This window comes from Diaporthe amygdali (genome assembly GCF_026229845.1).
Source record: "Diaporthe amygdali strain CAA958 chromosome Unknown NODE_1_length_4327563_cov_65_473760, whole genome shotgun sequence".
In the NCBI taxonomy this organism is placed as follows: Eukaryota; Fungi; Ascomycota; class Sordariomycetes; order Diaporthales; family Diaporthaceae; genus Diaporthe; species Diaporthe amygdali.
This window is the reverse complement of record NW_026517021.1, coordinates 1,792,785-1,818,177: the sequence shown is the minus strand read 5'-3', so window position 1 is coordinate 1,818,177 and position 25,393 is coordinate 1,792,785. Positions and strand designations below refer to the sequence as shown.

Sequence of the window (25,393 nt, the reverse complement as noted above, 5' to 3'; positions counted from 1 at the left end):
CTACATAGATGCCGACATTGCCGATTCTTTCTTGATCGTCCGGCGGCATTATATTCCAAGACTGACATGTGCGTCACGGTGCGGGGGATGGATGTGGCAGCTGGGCACTTGAGGGGATCCGGCCGTTGCGGAGGCCAAAACAGCCCCCGGGGTTACAAAAAAGCGACTAGACTAATGACCTACATCGCCGTGGTGAGTTGTCAATGTTCCTTCTCCCGCCTTAAATCTAGTTTCCTTAACGTGATTGCTCCTATAGACCACGTCCATCATACCTCAGCCTCAAGATCGCGCTGCCAATCCATCAAATTCGGTCAACATGAGTTCCTCCAACCAAGCCCCCGCTGATGACAAAGTTGCCGCAGCCCACAAGACGCTCTTTGACGAGGGTATCAAACTCCGTACGGAGGTCAATGGTGCCGAATATGTGCAAAAGGCGCTACAGAACGGCTCGGAGTTCGCAAGGCCTATGCAAGAGCTCGTCACCGAAGCTTGCTGGGGCTCTGTCTGGTCTCGGCCTGGCCTGGAGAAAAAGTGGCGTTCGCTGCTAAATGTTGCAATGCTAGTCGCTCTCAACAGGTCTACTGAGCTGGCAACTCATGTAAAAGGGGCCATTACCAATGGTGCCACGGAGGTAAGTCAGATACGTTAATTCACCCTTACTTCTAACTGAACGGTCCGCGTCTTCGCTCGCTTGCTATTTGCTGAGGCGGTTCACTTGTACGGTCTTGTGATTGTATCTGCAGAAGAATGCGTGCCCATTTAATGTCTGGTTACTTTAACGGCTTCTTCGCATGGCTGACTCCAGTCACTCCTCAGGCCGAAATCAGGGAGGTGCTTCTACAAGCTGCAATTTACTGTGGAATGCCGGCGGGGCTTGAGGGATTCAGGGTTGCGCAAAGGGCTCTCGAGGCGGTAAAGGAGGAAAAAGGAAGTAAGGCGGATTAGAGTATTTTCATAAGACGCATGTGCTGTGGTCATCTTGACAAATGCTGAGGGGCCTTAAAATTATCATTTACAGGTAACCCAATAGAATGAGACTCGGAATAAATTAAGTATCAAATATCACGAAACAGGGCACTGTGCACACGAACCGGCACCACCACGCCACGGATCGACGTCGGCACGGGAATGCTATCATTTGTTGGTAAGCAACTCGCCGTAGTCGTGGAACTACATTGGATACATGGATTTCAAAGCTGAAATCGCCATCTCTAACATGGCTTCACCGGTAACAGCCAAGGTACTAGGCTCAAGGATCATGACTAGTTATGCCGCCGTATCAATCTTTTATACACGTATATGTAAACTTAGAGGTAGAACGCTTGCAAACTTAAATTGTCTCCAGGAGAGAGGATGAGGAGGACCTTGTTCGATTAAAGTATGTACTTGATCGGAAAGACCTGGCTTCTTCGTGAATCGTCAACGGTTTATTTTTTTCGCTTTGGATATGGAGTGAATTAGATAGTAAAAGATGTATTGACTAGCTAGTTCATATTTAGATCAAGTCATACTATGTTCGGTAGAACTGTAGCCGCAGAATATATCACTGAGATCTGTTACGACGTCTCATAGCCTTCAATGGCAACCTTCGGTCACATGAGAAGTCTCCACCACTTATTGAGCATGAGTTACGAGGGGTTATGAAAGGGATTCTCTTGAGCATTGTGCTTGGCAATTCTAGCTGAAGTCCTCATTTGACGACTCATTATCATTAACCAGACTTGGTAGGTTCGGAACGGCATTCGCATCTCTTGGTGGCTCTGTCGGCGGTACCACTGAGTGGCACCACCGTGCAGACGTTGTTCTTAACAACGGTGTACGACTCAGTATCTCGGGACGGCAAGTTGACATATCCGCTACCTAGGCTTTGTGGAATTCATAGAAGCTGGAAAATGGCAGCAGGAAGCATCAATTAAATACGAGCACTCCTCCCTGTCGATTTGTCTGAAAAGCCTCTCCCAAACAAGCCAGTCGCAATCCAAGCCAACCAACACACAACTCTCACTAAAACAAAAACACATCACCAAACATCAGCAAAATGCAGTTCTCCGCTATTCTTGTTACTCTTGTTGCCGCCGTCGGCGTCTCTGCCAGCTTGGCTCCCGCTGTTCGCGCCGCTGTTGAGCTCAAGGGGGGTGACCTCGAGAGTCGCGAGCCGAAGCCTTGCTCTGGCAACCCTGGCTGCGACTGCCTGGGAGTCGCACTTGGCAAATGCCCGGCGGACTGCTGCTAGACATCGAATAGCTAGTGTCCTGTAAGTGATGGAGTTTGGTCTAGCGCGCTCCCATCGAGACAAAGTTCTAATGCTGGTTAGCTGGATCATCTCTACGATACGCTTTGCATTCCTCCTGCAAGAGCGATTACCACGCGAGAGTCATAAGGGGGATGATTAGATCACCTAAATTGTGATGCATTGGGAAGGGCGTCGTTGTAATTAGGAACCCGGACTTTATGCACATAAGAAATTCGAACATCATAGAAATGTCTGAGGTTCCAATGAAAAGCTTGACTACATACGTTACAATTTGTGATCAAACGTCTACCTATTCTACTCTGAAGATGGTTTCTGATCCGACTTATCAGTCTGGTTCGACATGTGAGTCCGGTCCGGCTCTGAGATTGCCTGCCGATACACGCTTTCCAACCCCAGACACTGGCGTTTCCATCTCTTCTTCGCCTCATCCAGTCTCTGTCGGGCAGCGACAGAGTAAGGACGCTTGCGTGAGTGAGATGAAGATTTGTAGCAGGAGTAGCAAGTCGTTCTTCTCAGAATAACATCTTCTACTCTGATAGTGAGGCCCTTAGACCCATCACACAGTTTAACCTTGTGGTGACACCTTCCTAGATGCCGATAAGCATGGCCGCAGGTTGAACGGAAGAACATGTTAAAGCATCCTGAACACCCAGGACCTCGCTTTGTCTTCGAAAAGTCGAGCAAAGATCGCCTCGCAGCAATTTCGCCGGCGATATCATCTTCGGTGATAATCCTTCGACTGTTCTCCATCTTTGCTTGTTGGTTTATAACCATGCAAGGCTTTGGTGCAGATCCAGTATTTCTGCGCCGTTGAGCGGATAAACCCCATTTAAATACTCAATTTTACCACATCCCATGCAGTATGAACTGTGGAAGGATTAGGTCATTGCATGTACGAATCTATGTACGACGGACAATGCCATTGTGCTCCTTGTATGCCTTGTCACGGCAAAAGCCGTATGACCGTCGGATCACTAAAGTGAGATTCACTTAACTCTGAGGTCTTTATTTATAATGCATTACATATTGCAAATAGATCATATGGATTGAACAAAGAAATACGATAAGCACTGGCTTAGACTACAACAAAGACTTTCTACACTTTCAATGCTAAGTCGGAGAAGACAAAGCAGTTTGATACTTAAAGCTTTTGAATCGCTAATGTTCATTGCACTCTATCGTTATTAGATTTGCGGTATGACTCTCAGAAGCCGTGCCGAAAACTTGTTGCTGAGGCTGTTGCCTCCCTTAGTAGGTTTGGGTTCAGGCACGGTTATATCGGTGAGCATATGTCCGCTTCGAAGAATACCGTCTCCACAGAAGCCCAATTGCGGCAAGTGACAATTGAGAAAAGTTTGAGGCTTTGGTAGTTCTCCAGTGATTCGAGTGTTCCGCCAAACATTCATAAAATATTGGCGTCGGTGAATTGAAAAACTTCGAACTGCTTTAGTCATTACTTTCTCATATGAAAGAGTTGCCGTCGGCGTCCCCTCAATCAAGATGATCCTTTTCATTTCAATACTTGTACACTTCTTAGTTGTCATGTTGGCAAGGCTTTGTGTGGGAGAGCAATGTATCGGTTGTAACATTCATTTTCAGTGAAGTTGTACTGCTGGGTTTTTTGCTAAGACACAATAAGCATCTTGAATGGCCGTCGGGCCCGTCACAAAAAGGCATAGTCGTTTTGCTGCCATCACTGCAAATCCAAGGCTTCCAGGCAGGCAGATATGAAGCATGGATGAACAAAATCGACCAAACCACATGTCGAATACAGGTTCAAAAGGCTTCGCCGAGTAGACGTTAGCAAAAATTGCTCATTTTACATTGTATTTTGTGACCGAATCTATAGGCAGCCTGAGCCACTTCCCACTCTGCTGATGCTGTATCGGATATCAAAGAAGCGCCCGCACCTTGCGCTGCCCGCCTCTACCGGCCACGGCCCTTACGCTTTTCCCGGGATCGCAATCTCATTCCGCAGCGATTGACCAGCCAAGAATTTCCTCAGGTTCTCGACGATCAGCGCCTCCGCACCCTGGGGCCGCCCACCAGCAGCGTGTGGGCTGACGACGACGTTCTCGACCGTCCACAGCTTGGACTCCTTGGGCAGCGGCTCCGTCGCGAAGACGTCGAGGGCGGCGCCGCCGATCTCCTTGTTCACCAGCGCGTTGTAGAGGGCCTCCTCGTCGATGCAGGTTCCGCGACCGACGTTGACGACCCAGGCGTGCTTGGGCAGCAGGGCTAACCTCTCCTTGTTGAGGGCGTCCTTGGTGCTGTCGTCGCCCGGCAGGATCATGACCAGGGCGTCGGTGGTCTTGAAGGTCTTGGCGATCTGATCCTCGCTGACGACCTCGAAGGCGTCGCGGATGCCGGCCTTGCGGGCGACGCCCTTGACGTTGGCGCCGAGGGAGACGAGCCAGGGCGCCAGCTTCTTGGCGATGTTGCCGAAGCCCCAGATGGTGACGTTGGCGTCGCGCAGGGAGGTGAACCTGTCCTTGGGCCTGTCGGGCTGGGGCCCGCCCAGGTGCTGCGGCCACTGGCCCTTGAGCTGGTAGTCGCGCATCTCGTAGAACCGGCGCGCGGCGTTGAGCAGCAGGCCCAGGGTGTGCTCGGCGACGGTGTGGTCGTGCAGGCCGGAGCCGGTGCAGAGGGTGATGGACGGGTCAAAGCCGGCGGCAAAGACGTCGTTGGGGCCGGCGGCGCACGACTGGATCCATTTCAGGTTCTTGAGGCGCTTGGCGGCGTCCTGCAGGTTGGCGGCCGAGTTGGTCCATACCACCAGAAACTCGGCATCGACGAGCTCCTCGGGGATGGGCTCCTTGACGTTGTAGGGGTGGATCTCGACTGGGAAGCCCTCGATGGATTTGATATCGAGCACGAGTGAGTTGCCCGTCGACTCGGGCTTGGGCACGAGGAGCTTCATCTTTGCTGAGGAAGGAGAAGACGACAGGAATCTAATTGAGGGTAGAGAAGGACTTCTTACTGCCGAGGAGACTGGGTGTGAGATTGTGGGCGTGGTGGATTTGTACAGAGGTCGCGAGCTCAGAAATCTATGTCGCACAGAAAATTGTCTACTGCACAATGACCGGCAGCTACGTGAGATCATTGTAGCGAAGTTGTGAATGAGTGGGAGAATGCACTCCGGCAACAGCGCGGGGTCAATGTGGGGGTCATTTTGGGGAAAGGCTCGGGCCAAAGTTGCGATCTCGGCCTGTCTCAGGAACAGCAATCCTCGGCGAAACCGCCCCTTTCTTAAGTCAAGCTCCTCTGACTAAGGCCAGCCGGCTGGGTTTTCAATGTCGAGTCCTGATTCTTAGGATCCGAAGTCTCTATACGGGTTGCGTAGGCATGAGGGCTGAAACATATCTGCACATTCTCGCTGCTAAAGGCATCAGTTGATACCTGAATACAGTGCGATTCATACCATTCCGAGCCAACATCAAATTCATATATAGGTCAATAGCTGTCGAATGATACTCGGCGAGATTTGAGAGCTTGCAATGGAGGGATATTTGTGTATATCACACATTCCCGTCTCTCAGGAAAGGACAGATCTACTGAATAGCCTCGCTGCCATGATGTGAGACCCAAGGGGCTTGCCTATGTATAGCACGAGCTAGTAGAGCGGCTTTGTAGCGGCTTGCATGGTCTTTCCCTTCCTTCCGAGGGAAGATGGACCAGGATCAAAGTGTGAGAATAATTGTTGCGTGAAGACCAAAGAGTCTCCCAGGAAATTAATCAATTGGGAGTTAATAGCCTTGTGACAAGTTTTCTGTCGAGGCTTTGATCCAGACTTCCAAATCCGTGCGAGTATTCTTGGATGTTCTGATCCAAACTCAGTCCTGTCTCTTGGAAGAGGCCTCAAATATAGTATTCACTGGCCTCTGGAAGCCTTTCACTCTCTGATTGAAAGTGAGAACATTCTAAGGCACGGTCAGCCAACAGCAAGTGGACTAATACCTCATTCTTCCAGGCGAGACAGCACTCACACCATCCGGGTCTTGAACTACTAGGTCCCGTAGACCCCAAGGCTTTGTTTCAATATCGCCAATGACATCAGCCTTGTTCGCCTTGAGTGTGTCCCTCAGCTTCTCCAGCTCGTCGTCATCTCCATCAATGCGGATGTAGACTTTGCCAAACTGGACATCGTTATCGATACCGGGGAAGCCTCGACCTTTATAAGAGGCAATTAGAATTAGCCAAGGCCACTATGACACAAAAAGGGAATTACAATTAGAGAATTGGATGGCGTACGGCGCAAGTAGATGTTCACGGCAGCATCCCACTTGGAGATGTTGTCGTCATCCACAAGCTGTACCCAGCAGTGGTTGTCCCCGTCGCGGCCGGCCAGGCGGAAGCCAAGGCGGCCAGTGTAGTACGCCACAGCGTCGGGAATTGACGAGACTGGCAAAGAGGGCTGGATTATAGTATATTGAGGTGCCATGGTCGTTCGCAAGTTGTAGTGATGTCGGCTTTAGGTCGCTGACGTTGGATTTGAGCCGCTTGACCGCTGCCATTTGCTGAACTGGTGCTGCAGATCCTAAGACATTTGCACATGTTCATGGAATGGACAGGGTTCACCCCTTGCATCGCACGTCAGTTTGTGGAGAGACGATGGCAATAAACTAGGTTCAGACGGAAAGCATCTTGTACCTCTCATGGGTGTCCCCCATGTGGGTTAATTCCCTTTGGGATAGCTTGCACTGTGCGTGGAGTAAACGGTTTTCTATGGGGTAATTTCCCATGTAGCATTCGATGGCCAGTTAAGCTCTGCTTACAAGTTGCCGCACAAGTCCTCATTTCCGAGACCCCTAGGAATTGTACGCACAGCATCCAAGGCACTTCTGCACCCCAAACCTTGATGATCCGGATGACTTTACGAGCGCCAAGTTTAGTTCCTCATCCCAATTTGCCAATGGCTTCGACGTGGGTCTCGCGGGTGCAGGGACGAACGAGCGGAGAAGCCCTCGGTTGACGGCACGCGATAATTCCACCATCCAGCTGTCACGAAACCCGCGTTAGCAGCTCTTGAACGCGGCTGCTCGGAGCGTCAACCCGCGCCCGACTATGTAAACTAGCACATCTAGGGAGATGCACCCCATGAACCTCGAAAGACAATGACCCAATATGATCCTGCCCCGCTGGCTCGGTCCGGGCCTAGCATAGGCAGCAGACTATTGATCAAGACGATATAAGACGCGTAGATAAGTGCACCGGTCGAGCAACCATGGGTTGAGCACCACTTCTCTGCGCTCGCTCAACCCTCGAATCCGAGGCGACCACGGCCGAGATGGTATCACTACGCCGCCTTGCAGCCGCACTGGCTTCCCTGTATTGCTGTGCTCAAGGCCTGGCCACACGCGCCGACAGCAAACAGCTCACGGTTGTTGACCCCGGGAAACGCGAGGCGCTCCAAGATCTGGTGAGACTGACCCTCTGGCGAAAATCAACCACGGCGCTACGCCGTCTGACTCCGTATAGGTAACATGGGACTCCCATTCTCTGTTCGTCAGGGGTGAGCGCATCATGTTCTACTCGGGCGAGTTTCATCCCTTCAGGCTTCCCGTTCCCGGCCTCTGGCGAGACATTCTCCAAAAGATCAAGGCTCTTGGCTACACTGGGGTGTCATTTTACGTCGACTGGCGCCTGCACGAAGGCAACCCTGGTGAATTCAGCGCAGATGGCGTCTTCGCTTGGGAACCATTGTTCGAGGCTGCTTCGGAAGTTGGCTTGTACCTGTTGGCAAGGCCTGGTCCCTACATTAATGCTGAGGTAGCGGGAGGCGGATTTCCTGGTTGGTTACAGAGGGAGCAAGAAATGCTGCGGACCAATGGCAGCTTTGTCGATACTACGAAGAACTACGTTGCAAAAATCGGCAAGATTATCGCGGATGCTCAGATCACTAACGGAGGACCGGTCATCGCGTTCCAAGCGGAGAACGAGTACACATTCGGTGCGAGCTGGGTTAAGTGGCCCGACGTCGAGTACATCGAAACCGTGAACAAGCTCTTCCGTGATGCTGGAATCGTGGTTCCTTTTATCAACAACGAGGCCGCCGCAATTGGCCTTTTCGTCCCAGGAGAGCCTGGGGGACCGGATATCTACGGCCACGACAGCTACCCAATTGGCTGGACCTGCAGCCAGCCGGACAATTGGACTGTTGGTGCCCTGCCAACTAATTTCCGCGATCTACATCTTGAACAGAGTCCAGAAACTCCGTACGCGATCCCAGAGTTCCAAGGTGGTGCTATTGCCTACTGGGGCGGATCATGGGATTTAGAGGATTGTGCGACTTTTATCGGGCCCGAAGCAGAGCGTATCTTTTACAAGAACGACATCTCTTTTGGTATTACCATTTTCAACCTTTACATGACCTACGGCGGAACCAATTGGGGAAATTTGGGCCAGCCAGGTGCTTACACATCCTACGACTACGGAGCAGTAATCAAGGAGGATAGAACTCTGGTCCGTGAGAAGTATGTAGAAGCCAAGCTTCTGGCACAGTTCATCAAGGCATCTCCGGCCTATCTCGAGGCCACGCCAGGAAACCTCACCAATACAACCTACACGAGCACAACAGCAATTTCGACGACACCCATCTTTGGAAACACCACCAACTTTTATGTCACTCGCCACTCCGACTATACGTCACGCGAGTCCACAGACTACACATTCACTGTGCCGACCAGCGTTGGCAACGTGACGATCCCACAGCTTGGCGGTTCTTTGAAACTCAACGGGAGGGACTCAAAGATACATGTCACAGATTACGATGTTGGCGGCCACAACCTTGTTTACTCGTCCGCAGATATCTATACACACGGTGCTACTGGTGGCAAGCGCGTTCTCATTTTGTACGGCGCGGCCGGTGAGACTCACGAGTTCGCATTCCCTACTAAGCTAGGTAAGCCTACAATTGAAGGCGATAGCAGCACTGTGAAGATCGTAACCGTTGGCTCTGCGGTTGTTGTGCAGTGGGAGGTCACTCAGGAAAGGAAGGTCCTCCATTACGGCAGCAATATGGATGTGTATCTCCTGTGGAGGAATGAAGCCTTCAACTACTGGGTGCTGGAACTTGAAGCTGCCTCCCCAGTTGGCAACTACACGGCCCAGAACAAGGAGTCCGTCATTGCGAATGCGGGCTACCTTCTACGGACGGCCACTAAGACAGGGACTTCGCTGTATCTTACTGGTGACCTCAACGCAACCAGCCCGCTGGAGATCATTGCTGGCCTGCCCGGCTCTAACAACATTTACTTCAATGGCGCGAAGGTCCCAGGCGTGAAGTCTGCAAACGGCCGCTTGTCGGCAACACTGACTTACTCACCGCCTACTATCGACCTGCCTAACCTGTCGACCTTGGAGTGGAAGTACATCGACTCACTTCCTGAGATACAGGCATCCTATGACGACTCACCGTGGACAGAGGCCGACCTAGCCAACACCAGCAATACTGCCCGCGACGATCTGGGAAATGTGTTGGCCCTCAAGACACCAACCTCGCTGATCTCAGGCGACTACGGCTACCACACTGGCTCGCTCATCTTCCGCGGATACTTCACTGCCAGCGGCAACGAGTCATCGCTACACCTGACCACCCAAGGAGGATCCGGATTCGGCCACTCAGTCTGGGTCAACTCGACGTACATCGGCTCGTTCAACGGCGCCGGCACACCAGGCGGGTACAACCAGACGCTGAGTCTCTCGCCTGTGAAGCTTGCTAGGGGCAAGGACTACGTGATCACCATTGTCATTGACCACATGGGCGAGGAAACCAACTGGACACCTGGTTACGACACGATGAAGACGCCCCGTGGCATCCTGAACTACACCCTCGATGGCCACGCGCAGTCCGACGTCAGCTGGAAGGTGACGGGAAACCTGGGAGGTGAGCAGTACCTTGACCAGGCTCGAGGACCACTCAATGAGGGTGCGCTCTTCGCAGAGCGGCAGGGATATCACCTGCCCCAGCCACCGAGCGACCAGTGGGAGGCCAGAAGCCCGGTCAAGGAGGGAATCGAGGGTGCGGGCGTTGGCTTCTTCGCTACGAGCTTTGACCTGGACATCCCCAAAGGATGGGACGTGCCGCTGGACTTCGTGTTCGCCAACACCTCGTCTGCGGATGGCGGCCCGGCGGACTTCAGGGTGCAGCTGTTTGTGAACGGGTATCAGTTTGGGAAATACAGTGAGTGCTTGCCTCCGCCGTAGACTTTCAGCTTGGGGCTTAGTCGCTCTGCCTGACGATGATGCTACATGATCATTTGCTGACTTCTCCATCTAGTCAATAATCTGGGCCCCCAGAGTAGGTTCCCTGTCCCACAAGGTATCCTCAATTATAGCGGGACGAACTATGTGTCTATCACGCTCTGGTCTCAAGAAGAGTTAGGTGTCAAGTTGGAAGGCCTACAGCTCGTTGCCGATGCTGTGATTCAGTCCGGCATGAGCGATCCTGGACTCAGTCCAATGCCTGCTTGGGAATCGCGGGAAGGTGCATACTGATGTTCGTTTCAAACATCAAAGCATGTGTATATACACCTTGATATTCACGCCATTCTATACCACATACTTTCTGCTAAACAATGTGTTGAATGTACTGTGCAACGCTGAGGTGTTTGAGATGAGTGGGTGAGGGGTTAGCGCAGGTGGTGAGTGTGAGTGGTTCAGTTGGTATACCGACTTCATGTGAAGCCAAATGAGACCTTGGGCAGCAATTTACTATGAACGAACTTCGAACATGAATCAGTGCCCAGAAAGAACACCTCCTCTATATTTCACTCCACAAATTGCGATTCCTAACAGCCTTGTGTCTACTTTTGAGACCTGATTCTGAACAACCATGCGGCAACGTCCAGACTGCTCGGGCAACGGTACTATCAAAGGTGTCTGGTGCGCTAGCTGTGACGGTAGAGGCGAAGTTGGGGACAAGAATGCCTGAGTAGGTCCGCTTGGACGCTTATCTCGTGCGGTGCCCCACGATTGAACCCAATGAGCGATCCATCGGCACAAAGTGCATATTGGAAGTTGAGGCTTTCTTGTACGCAAATCCTCCACGGAAGGCATCGCGAATGAGATCGGAGTGCGGAGGTCGTCTGGATTCCATAAAGTTGCGGAACTTCCTTGTTATCCATCGCCTGATGTCAGTTAATAATAAGACATTAGTCTTGACTTATTCACGACCCCTATTCCATTCACAGTCTCGAAAGCCATGTCTCTGAATCAAGGCTACTAAGTCGCTCGCCGTACTTCCATGGCAAGCCACTGCTCCATCATCGGGTGTTCGCCCACATCAATAATCAACGCAGTGCCCAGCTCAAGCGCAACGAGCTGGCATCGCTTGAAGTATCTTATTATGACCAGCCAGTCCTCCTTGTTGCCATCGTCGCAGAAGATATCCACGACGCCCACTTGGCAGGTGTCCTGGTCGAAGGCAGACTGCAGCAGCTCGTACTCGGTGTGGTCCTTGATGACGACCCTGTTGATCAGACGGTCGTTGTGTACGGGCATTCCCATGGCCCTGCAGAGTAGACTCTCGGGCAGACGGTGCACGGGGTCGCGCGGCGTCACGAAAATGTCGCGGACGAGGGGCCATGCTACTGACCGGAGGTCTGCGAAGACCCAGGAGCCCTTGAAGCCCCTGAACTGCTGGGTGGTGGTCCGGATATTGGTGGCAATATCTGTAATAGGTCAACCTTTTGGTCCAGAGTAGAGTGATGAAATGTGAGGATGGAGAAGGTGGCCCAATGGTCCTCTCTTGCATCTTGCAGGACGGAACAGATATGGATGGTTTTCATGGCCAAGAGGGGACTTACAGTACAGCTTGAAGCCGTATGACTCCAGATCGAACTGCTCCATCAAAGGGACGAGGCAGCGGAGAACCATGCTATCCATAGTGGCAATGCCAGTTGGTTTGGGGCTAACAAAGGGGACGCATGGCTTCATTCCCTTCAGCGTCAAAAGCAGCTCCACGTGATGGCGCAGATGGGCAACGGCGTGACATTTCGGCTCTGGGCCCTGGGGATACAGATTCCGGACAGTATCGTGTTCAAGATCGAGAAGAAATTGCCGCTCAGCATCTCTATAAACAGAAAATGCTTGATTGACAATGTTGGCCGGGAAGGACTCATCACGAGGCCTGGTGATGGTGACAGGCGTGTTGCTAGGATTGTCCAGGATCCGGACGAAGTCACGGAGCTCGTGTTTCTCGACCTTCATTTTCGGTGGCAAGAGGTCGTTGACCTGTTGTGTTGGAAATCCCCGTTAGTGTTGTGGATATAGAGTTGATGTATCATTTCCGTTCTCCCAAGGCCGGTCTTGCGTTGCCTACCTCTACAGTCAACCTCTTCAAGCCAGTGTAGGGCTGCGCAGCTCGCATGGCCGTGATGATCGCTTTGGAGCCGGAGTTGAGGCCCATCTCGTGTTTCGCGATTGTCGCCAGGATTATTATAAAGTCGCGAGCGATGTATGAACAGGGGACAGTGTGTAGAGGCTGAGCGATATGGAGAAGGATTGACTGGGGCCGTGGACGACGTTGGTTGTAGTGGTGGCAAATTAATGTCGAGTTGCCTGAATACAGGTAGACATCGATATCAGTGGTGTGAAATTAACATTGTGCTCAGTGGAAATTCACTGGTGAAAAAGAAGACAGCCTGCAAGCTTATGTGTCCAGGCATTTAGGTAGCATAGTCACGGCAAAGATTGCCTGATTCAGAAACAAACACAAGTACACAGATCTGAGACAAGCCCGTTTGCAGAAGCTCCCAATTTACTTGTTCTATTTCAATGAATAAGAAGGCGTTTGGAACTGCCAAGCTTGTGCTGCTTGCTCCATGGGGCTTCTTGGTGACCGCTCTCTTGTCCGTTTCTAATGCTTGCTGTCTAACTATGAGAGACGGCATTTCTTGGTGATGCTTACATTCTTTAATATCTACCTGAAAGAACCTTCTCGCCCATTTCACAAAAGCCCGTATCCCCGCTCCGGGCATATTTTTGGTAGATATTGTCTGGGGACTAGCCCTTCTTCCAACCCTTAGGCATATCGAAGACCTTTCCAGGGTTCATGACCCATTTTGGATCCACAGACTTCTTAAACGTCTGCATCAGCCCGATGGTACCTTCGCCCAACTCATCCAACAGGCACTCCTTCTTTCCAATCCCAATCGCATGCTCCCCTGAAACGGTGCCCTCCATTTCCAATGCCCGACGCATCATATCGTGTACCACATGACTGACTCTCTTCTTCATCTGTTCATCCTTGGGGTTATACATCATCGCTACGTGGAAGTTACCATCTCCAATGTGGCCTATTACACTAGCAAAAATACCGAGCGAGCCACATTCTTGCTTTGACACGTCAATGATCTCAGCCAGTCGCGATAACGGGACCGCCACGTCCGTAGACCAAACCTCCGTCCCTGATGGGCGGTTGCTGACCATTGTAAACAATGCTTCCTTGCGCGCTGACCAGAGATCATGCTCATCCTGCTTGGTCTTGGCAAAATGGAACGGAACATTACCCGCGACGCTCCTGATGATCTCCGTAGAGCGCTTGACGTCGCTCTTGATGCCGTCTGTCGTGCCCGAGTACTTGATGAACAGCGTCGGCTTTTCTTCCCATTTCCTCTTGCGAACGGTTTCACTGCCTTGCTTGTTGAGTATCTGCATCTGAACATCGTCCATGATCTCGAGTGCGGCGAGCGGGATGCCAGACCGGATCAATGAGGTTGCTGCCTTTGCTGCGGCGGAGATAGTAGGGAAGGATATTACCGCAACAGAGGTGTCGGCTGGTATTGGGGCGAGCTTCAGAGTCATTTCGGTGACGATTCCCAGAGTGCCCTCCGCACCAACGAACAGGGAAGTGAGATTGTAGCCTGCAGACGTCTTTCGTGGTCGTCTCCTAGTTTTGACCACGCTCCCGTCCGGTAGAACGACTGTCAAGTTGACCACCCAGTCCTTCATCGTGCCATACCGCATAGCGTTCGTACCACTGCAGTTTGTAGACACCATTCCTCCGAACGTTGCCGTCGGCGATGGGTCCATGGGAAAGAAAAGACCCGATTCTGCGATCTTCATGTTCAGGTCCATCCAGTTGACACCCGGCTGGAGAGTCACATCCATGTCGTCTGGTCTGAAAGCAATGACTTGATCCATATGTGTGAAGTCTATGCAGATGCCAGAGTATGGTTGTGAGAAGTTGCCTTCGACAGATGAGCCGGCTCCGTAGGGTATCATAGGCACTCGGCGAGCGTTGCAGATCTTAGCAATAGCAACAACGTCTTCCGTGGTCCGTGGGTAGGCAACGGCAACAGCTCGTACAGAAGTGTTGGATGTGCTCCACTCTGAGTGCCCATGGTCATCGAGTACATCCTCATCGTAGGTCACGTGGTCTACTCCGATGATGCCCGCAATCTCGCTGGCGGCCAGCAGCATCTCCTCTCGAGTGCCATACAGAGATTGCAGTAAATCATCGTTCGAGTTTCTGAAGTATATTACGACAAAGGCGACCGCTATGAAGGTGGCAGGCAGGGCCAGGTAGTAAGGGACGGGAAGCCGAGGCCGCCCGTCACCTCGATTTGGACCGGCGCCATCCGACTGCTTCAAGACCTGGGGCTGCCTGCCGGCCTTGGAAGGTCCTCCATCCTTGGCTTTCACCGAATGAGGTTTGTACTCTTTGATAGGCGAGAATCGTTGTTTACTTGTGGTTGACTTCCATTGTTGTTGGCAAAGGATGGCCGGGTGTTGAGCTCTTAGGTGAGGGAAGGAGAAGCCCAGCGCGGGGCAGAACCTCGACCTGAAGATCGAGGCAACGCGTATATGCTGTTGAGCCCGATTTACACAAAATCGGGGCATATTTTCATTGTCTGGCTGTCTTCTGGTTGCTTCCAGGTGTCTATCATTTGGATGCTCGGCAGTGTGGAAGCAAAAGAACGGAGAATGCTTGTGGAGAATCGTAGACATTGAGCGAATGAAGTTGAATTTGTCAAGCCCATTAGCTACCCCTGTTGGTAAACCCGAACCCCGGACTTTTGGTCGCACCGCAGTTTCTTTTGGTTCCTCCAAGTCCCAAAGCGAGAGTCCCGAATGATAAATAATTTTGTACATTGGCAGGCTGGCACCTCGGAATGACACTTGACTATATTTATCCCAATATGAAAAAAGAAGACAAGAAAAAGAGGGGGGGGGGGGATTAAGGTCAAGAACAGCTCGATCAATGCTGATGATGCTATCGCGTGGTGTTCTGCTTCTGTGATTAATTACTACTCAAGTGATTTCTAGCCTGTACCAGATAATTATCATTCTTCAAGGAGTACATTCGTGTTGTTCTTGATGCTGTACATGGTTGGCTTTAATATACCTCTGCTAATAAGCCACTTTCGACTACAAAGCTATAATCTCACCGCTATGGTTCTCTTCCATTTCGTTCCGCAAATCTCTAAATACACGCACCCTTCGCAAACAAGTTAGCCCTTGAACCCTCTGTGTTGATCATTGCCACCTACAAAGTCCTTTTAGATCACGTTGATACAAGCATCGGCACTCCTCAGTGGTCACTATTTCCGGGACACCTAGATGGCAAATTCTCCATTTCCTCTCACTCGAGATCCTGTTTGTGACATCGGTGATCTCAATGGAAGTCCTTGAACCACTCGTGCTGGAGCAAGTCGGTCGTTGATGGCCGGGCCTTAGGGTCCCATTGCAGCATCACCTGAACCAGACTTACAAAGACTTCCATCTCATTGTCCGACATGTCCAGAGGTTTCCTGATCCTGGCATGGTGCCAGATATCGCCGTACTCGAAGTCATCCGGTTCATAGACCTGTTCATCCTGTTCCTGCATGTCTAGCGCGTTGCCCTCCGCATCCACGAATTCACTTGCATCACTCCACTGCGCCCGTATAGTGGCCGGAACTGGGCCGAGGCGCTGGGCTAGATCACGCAGGAGCCGATTCTTTTGGTAGATGCGCTCCGGGTCATCCGCAACGAATCGCGTCTCGACGAGTCGGCGGAGCATGACGATCTCCCAGAATAGCAGGCCAAGAGAAAAGACGTCAGCTTTGTGAGTCGCCGGCACACCGAGCAGGGCCTCCGGCGGTCTGAAGTCCGATAAGTTGCGCAGTGGCAGCTTCTCGCATTCTTCAAAGGCACAGGCAAAGCCTAGATCAACCAAGACGAGCCTGAGTGGCTCGTCCGAGTGTGCAATTTGTTCGAGATTGATTGCATCTTCAAGAGGCGTTGCTGCCACAGTGTAGTGAATCTCACCCGGTCCCAGCGGCTTCCTATCTCTTCGGCGTAACAGTTCGATGTCATTCCGCGTGTTGAAGAAGTTTGCTTTGTTCCACTCAGCAGAGTGTGGCTCAGCAAGCTCGTCACCCACCTCGGTTGCATTCCATTGCTCCTCATTGGCTCGCTTGCGTTCTTTAAATTCTCTCTGCCAATCTTCCTCTTCTTCTGAAGTATCATCAGAATCGGAGTCTTCGTCCGGATTTTGCCCCGGTCGGTCCTTGTTGGCCTCGTTAACTTTGTCATCTGATGCTGAGTGTACGACATCAGCCGGCCAGACAGCTCTTTGGATCTCGTTCTCGCTTAGCGAGTCGAGGCTATATCGCAAGGCCACACACACGTTCGCTGGCTGAATATCTCGATGTGCTATGTGTTGGCTGTGCAAGTAATCAAGACCCAGAAGGATCTGCCAGCAGACCCTCTTGGCGAAGCCAACTGACCACCAATCGCCTTCGGAAGCCTTGCCCAGCCAGGATTCCGGCTCGTTGAGCCTGGCGCGCCTTTCAAACGCAGTCTCAAGGATGGAACTCAGCGAGCTGCCTAATGGCTCAAGCACCTTGCAGAAATGGTCTCCACCTGGCCCATGGACCATGAACGAGTCGAGTGCCAGTTCTACGTGTTGCTTTCCTGAATGGTCGAAAGGCCGCCAGAGTTTGTCGAGTTTGAGCTCGGTCTCGCTTGTTTTTGCGCCAAATACTTTGATCGCTACAAAGCGTCGATGTGGTGCACTACACAACACAGCGGCTTCGTGGTTAGAGAAGAAAGCAGATGGAGCATTTCAATCATCGAGCTGACTTACCTTTTGTCCCTTGCTAGCCAAAGGGTAGACTGAGATCCTGTGCCCAGCTTTCGAAAGACAAGGTAACGACCACCGAGGACATCACCTAAGTGCACCACGTAGAACTTTCCAGGCTCGTAGTTTCTTGGGTCTTCCTGTAACAAATTAGCATATTAGTGAATATCGCACTTTCACTTCTGTTGCAGCACCTACACCTCTTATTTGAGTGTTGCTGTAAATCGCGTCGGAAGCCATGGTGAACAAGTTTAGAAAGTATGAAGAACAGTCCTTAGCATTTACGTCTCCAAGTAGTAAGTCTCAATAAAAGCAACAAGAGCCCGCCGACATCGAGGATGCTGCGGTCAAGGAAAGATATCACTCGTTAGCTGGACTCAAAACTCTGCTGACGATTTTGAGTGTCTTAGACTCTTGTCGTAGATATCTATTATGTAAAAGCCTGACGTCATGATCAGCACAGGTCCAAAATGTGCGCCTTATAGAATAAAGCAATCGCCCGTCGCACTGAATGGGGATGTCGATCTCGCTTACAAGGCATGTGCGTTGGGCTAATGGATATGTCTCGTAGCCAGCTGTTCTCGTTGTTCCGCGTCGTAATACTGTCTATACTCTTTTTGACAAGGCATGTATAGTCCTAAGGTTGAAAGACAACATCAAACCATATTCATCTAATGCATAAACCCTAAATCAGCAGCTTCTGATAGGTGATCCGCAAAAATGTACATTATTCCAGAGCTCGAGTATGCATCCCTCCAGTTGCGCTATATTAGTTCTCATGGACAACTGACTTACGCTTGAAATGTTAAGGCCCAACAGCGGCCACCGTTGAAGATGGGGAAAAGGAGGAGTCACGGGCCGACAGACAGACAAGGCGAAGTACATTGAAATCAGCACCGCTCTACTTGAGCCTTTCAGCTTTAGCTGCTTGGTTGGTATGTGTGATTCAAAGAGCGAAGGGCATGCATTCTATGCACGATTCGCACAACATGCGGACCTTAAGAGTCCACGGACGGACCGGATCAATGGCTTTGAGCGAATGCAATCCGTATCAAGAGAAGATACAAATCTAGGTCTTTCTGCTGTCAGCTCCCTCGACCGGTCCACTCAGCCGCTCTCAAGTATGTCATGAAATAGGCGAGATCACCAATAGAACAAAGAATGTCTCTTCTTTGACGAAGAGGACGCACACCTCGCACGAAATATCGTGCTAGGGGTCTTTGATGTGCAGGCTGAAAGTAAGCACTGCTCCTAACGCTAAAATCTCTTCAACAGATCTTCAGCCCATCAGAACAAAGCACAATATAGCTTTCAGCTACAGCAGGTTTTTCATAGGAGTCAGGGGCTACTATACAGACTTGGAGCCCAAGATTCAGGTATAAAGATGTGAAAATTGCTGTAGCAATCCTCGTATTCCATGATTCATCATCACCGCATCTGATTTCACAGATTAAACAAGTATTATAACATCTCAACTCTGAGTAAGACTTGCAGCCCTACATCATTCAATACTTTGGCATTGAGAATGCGTTTCATTGCTTTCACATCTCTTGCCCTCGCCCTTACCGGTGCAGTCAGCTCGCTGTCTATTCCATCAGGGGCTCAAGAACTCGCAGTTCGCAAGGCGGCTCTTGGAAACCCCGAGGATAGGACTAACTTCTATTACCGCGACACCTCTGATGATGTCTACACCCGCGAGGCTGCTGCTGCTGCCGGCGGCAACGCCGGCCTGGCTCTCGATGCGCGGGCCAAGTACAAGCCGAGCAAGATCGACCTGGACTTTCCAAAGAAGCTGGAGCGTGGTTCGATCGCTCAGAAAGAGCGTGAGGAGGCCACCGACTTGGCCAAGAAGGCATTGTTCCAGGCCGAGGTAACGGCTGGCAAGGTCATTTATGGGTGGCATGACGAAAATACTGAGGATCCCGTCGAGCACTTCACTGTCAGACCTACCGATGGCCCCGGCGATGGAAAAGGCAACATCCACGTCCACCGAGACGGTAGCTGGACGCAGGGCGCTGGTGGTAAGGCCAACCACGGTGATGGACAGGTCTAGGCGAGCAATGATGTTGCTTTGAATTCGGGTGCTATTGTGGCACGTAAGGAATGCTTGAAGACTTGGGTCGCTTGAATTTTAGGGCAATAACAACAAAGATTTCTGGGCAGAATCTCTCATTCATATGAATACTATCGGGTTTGATACCCATAGATGCTAGGTAAAACATGTTCTATGTTCTACCCAGGCCGCCACGTTCAAAACAGCAACAGTAAAGTCCTTGCGAACCAAAAGTCAACCTCATTCATTCATTGCAGTCACAAGTCTGGAAGAGCAATTATTCGTATGCGAACAAAGGCCCCGTTGAAACTGCCACATCGATATTTGTGAAGTAACACCTACGCAACCCCTAGTAGTCTGTTGTAGCTCAGAGCGCAACGTCTTCAGGCGGGGTGTTTTGGCGCAGTTGTCTTGATGAGCCAATTCATTTACTGGCTTAATGTTTAGACATGGCTTAATGTTTAGACATGGCTTAATGTTTAGACATTTCACTTCCTGTCACCTACTGGAGACAAGACCATAGTACAACCAAGGATTATGTGGTGGCAACCAACTAGGCCAAGAAGAAACCCAGGACTGCGACGCTTGGTACTCCAATCATATCATGCAATATCGCGGAAGAGGGCCTCAAGCTAACTTCTCTCCTGTCTATAGAAGCTTGCATTCAAAGCAATGACTCGAATACTTGTGCAAATCGTTCAAACATCGGGCACGTCTTGTGTCGGCTGCGAAATAACACAACACATCTTCCGACATTACATCCAACGTGGCAATTGTACAACATTCAAGCCAATGTCTGAACGCATGTTTTTACTTTACGAGCACTGGCTCTTTGGCCTTGATTGCCACACGTCCTGTTAAGCACTCGATCTCGATGTTGCTTTCATGATTTTCGATCCGGACGCCGGCGGTAAGGGCGGGTATGCCCAAGACTTATATGAACGAAAAGCACACATTCCATATCAGAAACACGAACCTAGGCTTGGCCGTGCCGCCGCCATCAAAAATAGGCCCGAAACTCAATGACACCCTCCGGCTTGGCATCGAGGTAATGACAGTCCTATCTGTAAGACCAGCTGTGAAACATTTCCAACCCTAATCAACTTGGCAGAAAACGTGCCGAAACAAGTGGACCGCATGTGCTGTCAAGGCCCAAGACACTAAGAGCCTTTACGTGAAAGGCTTGGGGCCAGGACAAGACCATTCGGTCAGTGATTCCGGGCATTTGGAGGCTCTTGGACCTTCCGCCAAGGTATAATAACTACCTCGACCATCCCCGGCATCCGGTACCTGCCAGTGTCGACCACCGCCCCATAGCACCACGCGTCTCGAGTTCTGCAGCTCGAGCGCGGCCAGTCCAAATAGCGGCCAAGTCACCGCCAAGTTCGCCAAGTCAGATCGACCACCAAAACTCGGCTGGCGGGATCATGCTCTTTTGCTTCGACGGCACCGGTCCCAAGATCTCTTGGGTTTCCTCCCTAAGGGCCTGGCGGGTAACTCGCAGCTGAAATCATCGACCTCGAACATAGGCCACGGGGCGCATCCACGAGAAATGATTGGCAGTGTCGGAGATCGTGCTTCAACGTCTCCTCCGCCACCGCTGGGCGGAATGGGCGCACACGCGCCAGGCACCGCCCTTTGACCACCAGTATGGGAGGACTTTACAAGCGGATCTTGACTATTTTCCTGGCCATGAACGGAAATAGAACAGCATTGGTTTTGAACTCTATGTCTTAGCCAGGGTCAGACGTTGATTTGATTTGGCTCTGACGCCGCGAAGCCATCCTGGGCCACCTGGGTTGTTATTTCTTGGGCCATGAGGCGAGCGTCATTATTCATGTTCGCCTTAGGGGCGCGACATACACGCAAGCACCGCCGGCCCGCTTATATGAGTTTATAATAAGGTTAATTCTCCCTGCATCTGCTCGGGCGATCCCCATGCGACCAGATAGCTGCTGACGACTCCTTGTTAAACATTATACCGTGAGCTTTGTTATAACTTCTGGGGAGTTCTGCTCCGCCGGCCAGCTGATTGTTCACTGAATCTTCATACTCCAATAGGTCTGGAGTGAGCGCAGGCAAGATGACGAAGAACATATTCAAGGACGCCATCGATGGGCTCAAGGAGTTCTCGCCCAGCGAGCGGCGGAACATCATATTATACATAATTGGCATCATGATTTACAAGTTTGGCCTTGAGGCATTCAACGGCTCTATCGTCGCGTTGGCAACCAACAGATACGACTACGATGCATTCCTGAGTGGGACAAGTTCGAAGACGTTCGAAAGGGTGGGGCTGCTCACTGGTCTCAACCAGGCGATGCAGTGTGTGGGATCCATCATCATTGCGCCGCTCATCAAGCAGTTCCCGACCAAGAATGTTCTTTCGGGGGCAATCATCGTCTTTGCCATCTTTACTGCCATTCTATTGATCGTCGATGCTGCTGCCGGGGGCTCATGGATTCCCCAGGAGTACAAGGGCTTAAACCATCCTGATGACCGGTACGTCCTTTTTAACCAAGCCACTGTTGACCATGTCGGACTGAGCATGAATAGCTTTGAGTACTATGGGAGATTCAACACTGACGGTATGATCCCCATATACGCCGTGTGCGGGATTGCTTACGGCATGGTCGAGTTGATTCGACGCATCATCCCACGAGACATTGTCGGAGGCAACGTACAGAAGCTTCGGAGGATGGACTCGGTAGTAAGTCTCACACATTATGGACAACTTCACTGCGGGCGTCTATCTCACAACGTGCAGGTCCATATCTTTTACGAAATTACCGGCACAACAGGCGCCTTCGTCACAGCCCTGGTGCTGATCCCGCAGCTCGGCAACAACCGCGCCTTCATCATCACGCCGATTGCCTTCTTCTTCTGCGCCATTTCGTGGTTCTTTATCTCGGACCTCGGCTTCGAGAAGAGAAAGAGCCAGGTCCTCGGCAACCAGCCAGGCTACATCAAGGCGACCCTCGGCGGCTTCTGGTTGTTTTTCGAGTCCATCGGCGTCGGCGCCAAGATCCTCTTCACGTCCCGGAAGTTCATCTGGCTCGTGCCTGGATACGCGATCGCGCTGTACGGTCACAGGTACCTGGAAAACGGCATCGCGCCCCAGGTGGCCAGGCGGTACCTCGGCCAGTCGGGTTGGAGCCAGCTGATGGTCGGCGGTTCGAACATGGGTGAACTGCTTGGGGCGCTAACAGTGTTCCTGTTCAACAACTGGGTGCAGACACCCATGCCATGGCTGCGTCTGGACTCTTTGTTCCTCTTGATCGTCTGGTACATACCCTTCTGGCGCCCGCCGCGCAACCAGGTCGGCCAGGCATGGCTCGTGGCTGCGACATTCATGCCTATCTCCTTCGGCTGGGCTGCCGGAGATGTCTCCCTGGCTGCATACATACAAGCATGCCTTGCAAGGCTCGAATCCAAGAACAAGAATGTGTCTGCCCTGGGCGCCGTCATGGCATTTCTTTACTCATTCTACATCGTCACATATGCCATCCTCGGCACATTTCTCGGGAGGTACCTAGACAGCGTGTATAGCTCGACCGGCGGCTCTGACGGAGGGAGCATCTCGAGCGGGCTGATGTACACGGCTGGCGTGCAGTTCTCGATCATCTGTGTGCTAGTGTTTGCAAGCACGTTTGTGCCCAAGGGGGCGGTAGCGTTCAATCCTAAGATGTTGTATGGCGAGGCTTTGGACGACGACCTCGAGGAAGAGGAGGTCATCTCTTCGGAAAATTCGCCTGTCATCCGGCCTGGAACCAAGCGAAGCGACGGAGGGTTTAACGAGTACGATGAAAAAAGTCCGGCTATTGTAATCTAAGAGGCTTGAGTTGGAGGTAAGGGTCAATCTGCTTCATGTCGACCATATCCAATATTCCTTCGGTAGACCTTCGTGATGATGTTTGGAACACCGGAAGTTGGTTGGAGTGCATCATGTCATGAATGCACGATTAACTAAGATTGGTCGACACGCCTTCAATTCCCAGGCATCTATTAGAAACTTGTAGTTGGACAAATGTAGTGGTACTTTTGTTACGCTCAATCAGGAACAGACGCTCGATTCGCTTCACCACCGTGTAAATAAGTAAGCACTTGTGTTTAGAGGGTTTTAAAGATGCATCTCACTCAGGGGTGTCTGTGTCAGCTATTTGCTAATAAGTCTAATTGGCGGATCGTCGGGGATGGTCGGCATGTGATAGACCAAGCCGGGCGGACAGGCGGATGCGACATGTCAGTTAGACAGTGGAATCGTGGAGAGCAGCAGCCGACAGTCACCTGCTACTTGCGGAAGTCTTCACCGTGGTGAGTGACGCCCGCGCGGGGTGCACGATGCCGGCTCCAGTTATGCTAGTTTGGCAGTGAGACCATGTGAGTAGCACCAATGCAGCTCTCGAAGGGTCCCTTTCGTGCGGATCTACGCGGTGCCGATCGCCAGTCTGTGCGGAATGAGAGAGTGACAGTGACAGCGACAGTGGCATTTTTGACAGCTATTGTCCCGCGATAATAAGGGACGGTCAGAATTAGCAGCCTTCTAGGTCAATCTCGAACCTCAACGATGGTTTACCGACAATCCGGGTAGGGCATGTGCCAATCTCCCAAAAGTGGAACAATGCGGCTGGTCTAATTTAACCACTTTCTCTGCCTCTGGCCCAGAACGGCGGCGAGGGCAGGGTCGCGAAAACAAAGGAAACGGCTGGGCGGCTAGAGACAGCGTGGTGTCTAGGTGAAGGCGTGGTACGCGGCCGGATAATTCCCCAGGGAACCCAAGTTTTCCCGTGGCCAGGTCGGGAAACGGCTGGACCGTGTGGGCGAGGGATGATGGGCCATGGCCATCCTGTGATGGGCCGATGGGCCGGTGGCTGATGCTATTCGTCGAGCCGCGTCGGCTGGCCTAGCAGCCTAGTCCAGTGCATCGATTGATCCTGCGGTTGGTGAGTGCCCGTCACTTCTCGCCGCCACACAGCCTGCTTCACAACCAGCCGACTGGTCGCATAATGCCCAGTAGCCTGTTGAGCAGGTGAGCAGGGCGCGTTGGTGACCGGGGCGAGGAGGATCCCAAGCCGCTAGAAGGAAGTTGCTTGTTGTTGGTCTTAGACGCCCAGGAAGATGCCTCTCTCTCTTCTTCTTGTTTTTCTTGTTTGCGAATGACCGACTGCTGCAGCCCGGAAGAAAGTCGAACAACAACAGAGTGAAGACACTGACACTGTGGCACTGTGTCACCGAGAGTTCTGACTGAGACGGGTCAGGCCGGCTACAGTATGACAGTGGACTCGGGCTTCGAAGCCTCTCGAGCAACATGAGAAGACGACAGGCAGAGAGAAGCTCCAACTTAAAAAATGTCTCCACAAAAGAGGAGACGGTAGCATGTGGGATCAACCGACCAACCAACCAATGCATGGCCCCAAGTGGCCCAGTAGCTCGGGATCATCGGGATATTTGATGACGATAGGTCATAATGGTTGACCTTATTATCATGTTATCATTTTACCCCGGGAAACCTTGACACACAGCACGAGGGAAAAAACACTGGAGGCCCCATCCAAACCCACAGAGCCCAATAGGACCCCAAATTTCCCCAGAAAGCGCTAATGCAAGCCTCTTTTGGGAAAAGCCAACGCCCAGAGACTCGATGCTGATGCAGGGGAAATCCTGCCTCAGAAAGACCATCGGATCAAAGACACGGGTCGAGGCTAGACGGAAAAGAGGCGAGGAAAAGAGCCTTGTTAGCTGCGTGGGCCGGCCATGCTCCAACATCCTCATAGGCTGCCCTGCCCGTCCCGTCCATCAAATGTCTCACTCCGCTGCGGGAGCGGCTGTGACAAAAGCACTTTTCGTGTTCCACGGTTTCTTTTCTCGAGGCTGAATGAACAAAGTTTACGCAGAATCTGGATACCCGTGAGATGAGCCGCGGCGATCCAAATATCTTGTCCTAACACCGCGTGCGACCCCCGATGTGCGGCACGAATCCTTCGTCCCTTCTCCTCCCTCGAGCTCGAGACTGATGCTG

General features: G+C 51.7%; 10 protein-coding genes across 10 annotated transcripts; 5 read left to right on the top strand and 5 right to left on the bottom strand.

Annotated features, from left to right (window-relative positions):
• Nucleotides 1-316: 316 nt before the first annotated feature.
• J7T55_006135 (uncharacterized protein) lies at nucleotides 317-2,233 on the top strand (the record flags this gene model as incomplete). Its single annotated transcript, XM_053140975.1, has 5 exons — nucleotides 317-631; nucleotides 817-912; nucleotides 1,074-1,144; nucleotides 1,729-1,816; nucleotides 2,045-2,233. The coding sequence occupies 5 exons, from the start codon at nucleotides 317-319 to the stop codon at nucleotides 2,231-2,233; spliced, it is 759 nt and encodes a 252-aa protein (XP_053000903.1).
• Nucleotides 2,234-4,196: 1,963 nt separating this feature from the next.
• On the bottom strand, nucleotides 4,197-5,174 carry J7T55_006134 (uncharacterized protein; the record flags this gene model as incomplete). The annotated part of the gene is made up of 1 exon (XM_053140964.1): nucleotides 4,197-5,174. One exon carries the CDS (start codon nucleotides 5,172-5,174, stop codon nucleotides 4,197-4,199), a length of 978 nt encoding a protein of 325 aa, XP_053000902.1.
• A 913-nt stretch (nucleotides 5,175-6,087) lies between these two features.
• On the bottom strand, nucleotides 6,088-6,695 carry J7T55_006133 (uncharacterized protein; the record flags this gene model as incomplete). The annotated part of the gene is made up of 3 exons (XM_053140953.1): nucleotides 6,088-6,174; nucleotides 6,241-6,425; nucleotides 6,506-6,695. The coding sequence occupies 3 exons, from the start codon at nucleotides 6,693-6,695 to the stop codon at nucleotides 6,088-6,090; spliced, it is 462 nt and encodes a 153-aa protein (XP_053000901.1).
• An 846-nt stretch (nucleotides 6,696-7,541) lies between these two features.
• On the top strand, nucleotides 7,542-10,750 carry J7T55_006132 (uncharacterized protein; the record flags this gene model as incomplete). Its single annotated transcript, XM_053140942.1, has 3 exons — nucleotides 7,542-7,673; nucleotides 7,733-10,436; nucleotides 10,533-10,750. The coding sequence occupies 3 exons, from the start codon at nucleotides 7,542-7,544 to the stop codon at nucleotides 10,748-10,750; spliced, it is 3,054 nt and encodes a 1,017-aa protein (XP_053000900.1).
• A 726-nt stretch (nucleotides 10,751-11,476) lies between these two features.
• Nucleotides 11,477-12,662, bottom strand: J7T55_006131 (uncharacterized protein; the record flags this gene model as incomplete). The annotated part of the gene is made up of 3 exons (XM_053140931.1): nucleotides 11,477-11,925; nucleotides 12,061-12,487; nucleotides 12,576-12,662. 3 exons carry the CDS (start codon nucleotides 12,660-12,662, stop codon nucleotides 11,477-11,479), a joined length of 963 nt encoding a protein of 320 aa, XP_053000899.1.
• Nucleotides 12,663-13,258: 596 nt separating this feature from the next.
• J7T55_006130 (D-lactate dehydrogenase) lies at nucleotides 13,259-15,097 on the bottom strand (the record flags this gene model as incomplete). Its single annotated transcript, XM_053140920.1, has 1 exon — nucleotides 13,259-15,097. One exon carries the CDS (start codon nucleotides 15,095-15,097, stop codon nucleotides 13,259-13,261), a length of 1,839 nt encoding a protein of 612 aa, XP_053000898.1.
• Nucleotides 15,098-15,872: 775 nt separating this feature from the next.
• On the bottom strand, nucleotides 15,873-17,561 carry J7T55_006129 (kinase-like protein; the record flags this gene model as incomplete). Its single annotated transcript, XM_053140909.1, has 3 exons — nucleotides 15,873-17,256; nucleotides 17,328-17,461; nucleotides 17,520-17,561. 3 exons carry the CDS (start codon nucleotides 17,559-17,561, stop codon nucleotides 15,873-15,875), a joined length of 1,560 nt encoding a protein of 519 aa, XP_053000897.1.
• A 1,285-nt stretch (nucleotides 17,562-18,846) lies between these two features.
• J7T55_006128 (uncharacterized protein) lies at nucleotides 18,847-19,374 on the top strand (the record flags this gene model as incomplete). The annotated part of the gene is made up of 1 exon (XM_053140898.1): nucleotides 18,847-19,374. One exon carries the CDS (start codon nucleotides 18,847-18,849, stop codon nucleotides 19,372-19,374), a length of 528 nt encoding a protein of 175 aa, XP_053000896.1.
• Nucleotides 19,375-20,259: 885 nt separating this feature from the next.
• Nucleotides 20,260-21,016, top strand: J7T55_006127 (uncharacterized protein; the record flags this gene model as incomplete). Its single annotated transcript, XM_053140887.1, has 4 exons — nucleotides 20,260-20,284; nucleotides 20,355-20,440; nucleotides 20,556-20,581; nucleotides 20,692-21,016. The coding sequence occupies 4 exons, from the start codon at nucleotides 20,260-20,262 to the stop codon at nucleotides 21,014-21,016; spliced, it is 462 nt and encodes a 153-aa protein (XP_053000895.1).
• A 441-nt stretch (nucleotides 21,017-21,457) lies between these two features.
• Nucleotides 21,458-23,206, top strand: J7T55_006126 (major facilitator superfamily domain ral substrate transporter; the record flags this gene model as incomplete). The annotated part of the gene is made up of 3 exons (XM_053140876.1): nucleotides 21,458-21,876; nucleotides 21,931-22,084; nucleotides 22,142-23,206. 3 exons carry the CDS (start codon nucleotides 21,458-21,460, stop codon nucleotides 23,204-23,206), a joined length of 1,638 nt encoding a protein of 545 aa, XP_053000894.1.
• Between the last annotated feature and the right edge of the window lie 2,187 nt (nucleotides 23,207-25,393).